The following is a 3,131-nucleotide window of genomic DNA, read 5'->3' as shown; positions in this document are numbered from 1 at the left end:
GAGCCGCAGGAAAACGACGAAGCCAGCCGGAACCGAACTGTCCAAGAAGTCTCGGATGTGACCTTCGAGTCGTTCCAGAAGAGGAAGGAATCTGAGCCGCAGGAGAACAACAAAGCCAGCTGGTCGCTATTTGGGGAGATCCTGTCCAAATGCACTGTGAAGGTTACCGTCGCCAACAAAATGGGGAAAAAGATAGTTCTTGTCCTCACCCGTGACCTGCTCACTGCCATAACCCTGCTTGTGGAGAAAAGAAAAACCTGCAACGTTCCTGAAAACCACCCCTTATTATTCGCTAAACCAGGCGCCTCGAGCTCAGCCATGTTCAAAGGGCTTTCCATGGTCGCCTTTTACCTCAAAAGCTCCAACGTGAAAGACCGAGCGGGCCTGAAGTCCTCGTATTTTCGCAAGCACATGGCTACAATTTTCCACATTCTCAACTTCTCCAATGAGGGCCTCGGTCAGGTCGCCAAGCTGCTGGGCCGGGACATTCGGACCGACCGTGAGTTTTATCAGAAACCGGAGGCAGCTGCGGACATCGCAAAAATCTTAGTGCTGTTGTCTGCACTGGAGACTGAATGTCTGGAAGTATTTGAAGGCAAATCTCTGGAGGAGATCGAGATTCCAGGTACGTTTCGTCTTCATTTAGTTCACCACTTTATAACTGCATCACAGCAGCTGCAGACGCTGTTAAATACAAAAGCTCATTAAAAAATAAAAGTTTGCTAAACCAGCGTGAACACTGAGAGATGCAGGACTTTGCTGAAGAAGCTGAAACTGAGTTGCTAATCTTTTTCATTCAACCTTGATTTTTAATCAGGTTCGTCTCATGGAGTCACGTGGACTCATGCTTAAAGGAGCAAAACACCAGTTAAAAAGTGAAAGTAGCAAAAATAAACTAAATTGTAGCACAAATGTATTTAAAAACACAATTAAGTTTTTAAAACATTTGCTAAAAGCACAAAAAAAGATTAGCAAAAAGCTAAAAGTAGCAAAAATCTTTCTAAAACTAACAAAAGACTAACTAGAAGCACCAAGAGTTTAGCTTAAAGTTTTAAAAGATTTAACTAAAAGTATTAAAAAGCTAAAAGTTCTTTAAAAAATTGGCTAAAATCCCAAAGTAGCAGAACAATAGCTTAAAGCTATGTGTAGGTAAGACTAAAACAGCCAGAAGAAGTTTCTAAACGTTGTTGAAGAAACTGAAGAGGTATTTCTAATATTTGTAAGTACCAGTAGGCCTGTCATGATAAACATAAATCAATTAATCTCATGATGAATGAAAATTATCTACAGCATTTTCATTTATCAGCTTTATCGTTTCTTCGTGTCTCTCTTTCTTCTGAAGACACTGGACGACGAAAGGCTCAACTCCGGTGCTCCTCACTGACCTCTCCCTTTCTCTTTTCTCTTTAAAATCTATTGAAACCATCTAAAAATCACATTTTTGGATCGTTAAAAGCAGCTAAGCTACGAGCTAAGCTAACAGGCCGGCCTCAGAGAAAAAACCTCCGTCTTGTTAAAGTTCCAAAATTCACAGTTGAAACCCGTGTCTTCGTGTAAAAAGTCGTTTTTCTTTGCAAAAAGAAGCTGAGAACTTGTTTACTGATTTTTTTTTAAATTTTATTAAAAGTTTTGTGTGAAAAATTCTAAAAAGCTCAAACCACACTGAGCGTCCGCCATTTTGAGAACTGAAGAGAGACAGCCCACGTCAAGTCAAGGGGCCTCCCACTCGTTTTTCTTAAAGAGACACGCTGCTCGCTCCCTCATTATCCATCCTTCTGTTCAGTCTTATACTGCCATCAGGTGGTCAAAAAGGTACTACACTCAAAACAAATTAACAAACATTTCTTCTTAAATTTGACAATGATTAATAATTACTGTCAAATTTCAAACAATATTATCGTTTCTTGCAATAATTTCTGAGACAATTAATCGCCCAGCAAAATTTATCGTGACAGGCCTAGTTGTAAGTAAAGTAAAATATTTTTAAAAAGTATGAAAGTTACAAAAAGCAGACGTCGTGACGCTTCAACTGAACTGAACGTTTTGGTTTGTTTACGTCTGAAATGACACGAAGTCTGCAGACGTCGATGAAGATGTTTACGTAAAATTAATAGAAAAACTGCAACAAAAGCAACTGTCTAACATTTCATCGCGATTTATTTCTGTAAATATGTGGTAGAGTTGACTTGAGCACAAGAATATTTGTAGTTTACGTAAATGTAGTTTTTGTTGTTGATGTTTTGTAGTTGAGCTGCAGCCGGTTGTGGAGCCGATCAGTAAGGACGTAGAGTCAGAAACGTCTCTTCAGGAGGACGGTGGGCAGCTCCTCTGTTTTCTAATAAAACTGACAGAATGGAAATTTAAATAGTGCAGAATGAACATCTGTGAGCTAAACGTCGAGTTTGTTCTTCCTGTGCCTCCAGGCGCCTCCAAGTCTTCTGCTAGAAAAAAGAAACGTAGAAGTTCTTCAGCGAGGAACCGACGCAAGGGCGAGGAGAAGGAGAACGAGGCAGAACGGCCCAATCCGAACGAGGACAACGAAATGGAGAAAGCTCCTGAAGCGACGCCAGTCCCGAACAAAGACACCGAACCGCCGATTTACTTCAGCGACGACGATGATGATGGCATGAACGTGGAGTTCAACATGGACATCGAAACCGATGGGGACGATGACGATGATGACGGCTTCAACAGATTTGGTGCCACTTTTAAAGATCAAGCCAAAAAGAGCAACGAGACAAACCACGAAGAGTCCGCTAAGGAGATGATGGACGCTGATGAAGAAGATCCTGCTGAGGAAGACGAGCCGAGGAGGGAAGCTGAGGAAGACGAGAGCGACGGAGATGCCTGGATGGACGTGGACAGCGATGGTTCTTCTCCACCCAGGGCAGGTAAGTGTAGTCAGTATTTATAATCATGTTTTACTAAAAATAAGGAAAGTATGGCAGAGGATTAGGATTAGGGCCACGGTGCAATTTTTTCCCCATAATTCTGAGAAAAAAGTCAAAATTCTGAGAAAGTCTCAATTTTTTTTCTCAAATTCTGACTTTTTTCTCAGAATTAAGGGAACTCAATAATTGCACCGTGGCCCTAATCCTCTTCTGCAGCGACGCGTTAAAGACGGTGATCGT

General features: G+C 41.5%; 1 protein-coding gene across 1 annotated transcript in view; it reads left to right on the top strand.

The window, feature by feature from the left end:
- The window catches only part of LOC119425536, a gene marked incomplete at its 3' end in the record, with an annotated part of 20,468 nt that extends 17,666 nt beyond the window's left edge, over positions 1-2,802 (top strand). Inside the window, 3 exon segments of the mRNA XM_037693062.1 lie at positions 50-625; positions 2,247-2,315; positions 2,424-2,802. Of these exon segments, the coding sequence (XP_037548990.1) occupies positions 50-625; positions 2,247-2,315; positions 2,424-2,802 (1,024 nt within the window).
- Between the last annotated feature and the right edge of the window lie 329 nt (positions 2,803-3,131).

Source organism: Nematolebias whitei, chromosome 19, assembly GCF_014905685.2.
Source record: "Nematolebias whitei isolate Nwh7 chromosome 19, NemWhi1, whole genome shotgun sequence".
In the NCBI taxonomy this organism is placed as follows: domain Eukaryota; kingdom Metazoa; phylum Chordata; class Actinopteri; order Cyprinodontiformes; family Rivulidae; genus Nematolebias; species Nematolebias whitei.
The sequence above is the reverse complement of the archived record's forward strand: the minus strand, read 5'-3'. Positions and strand labels throughout refer to the sequence as shown.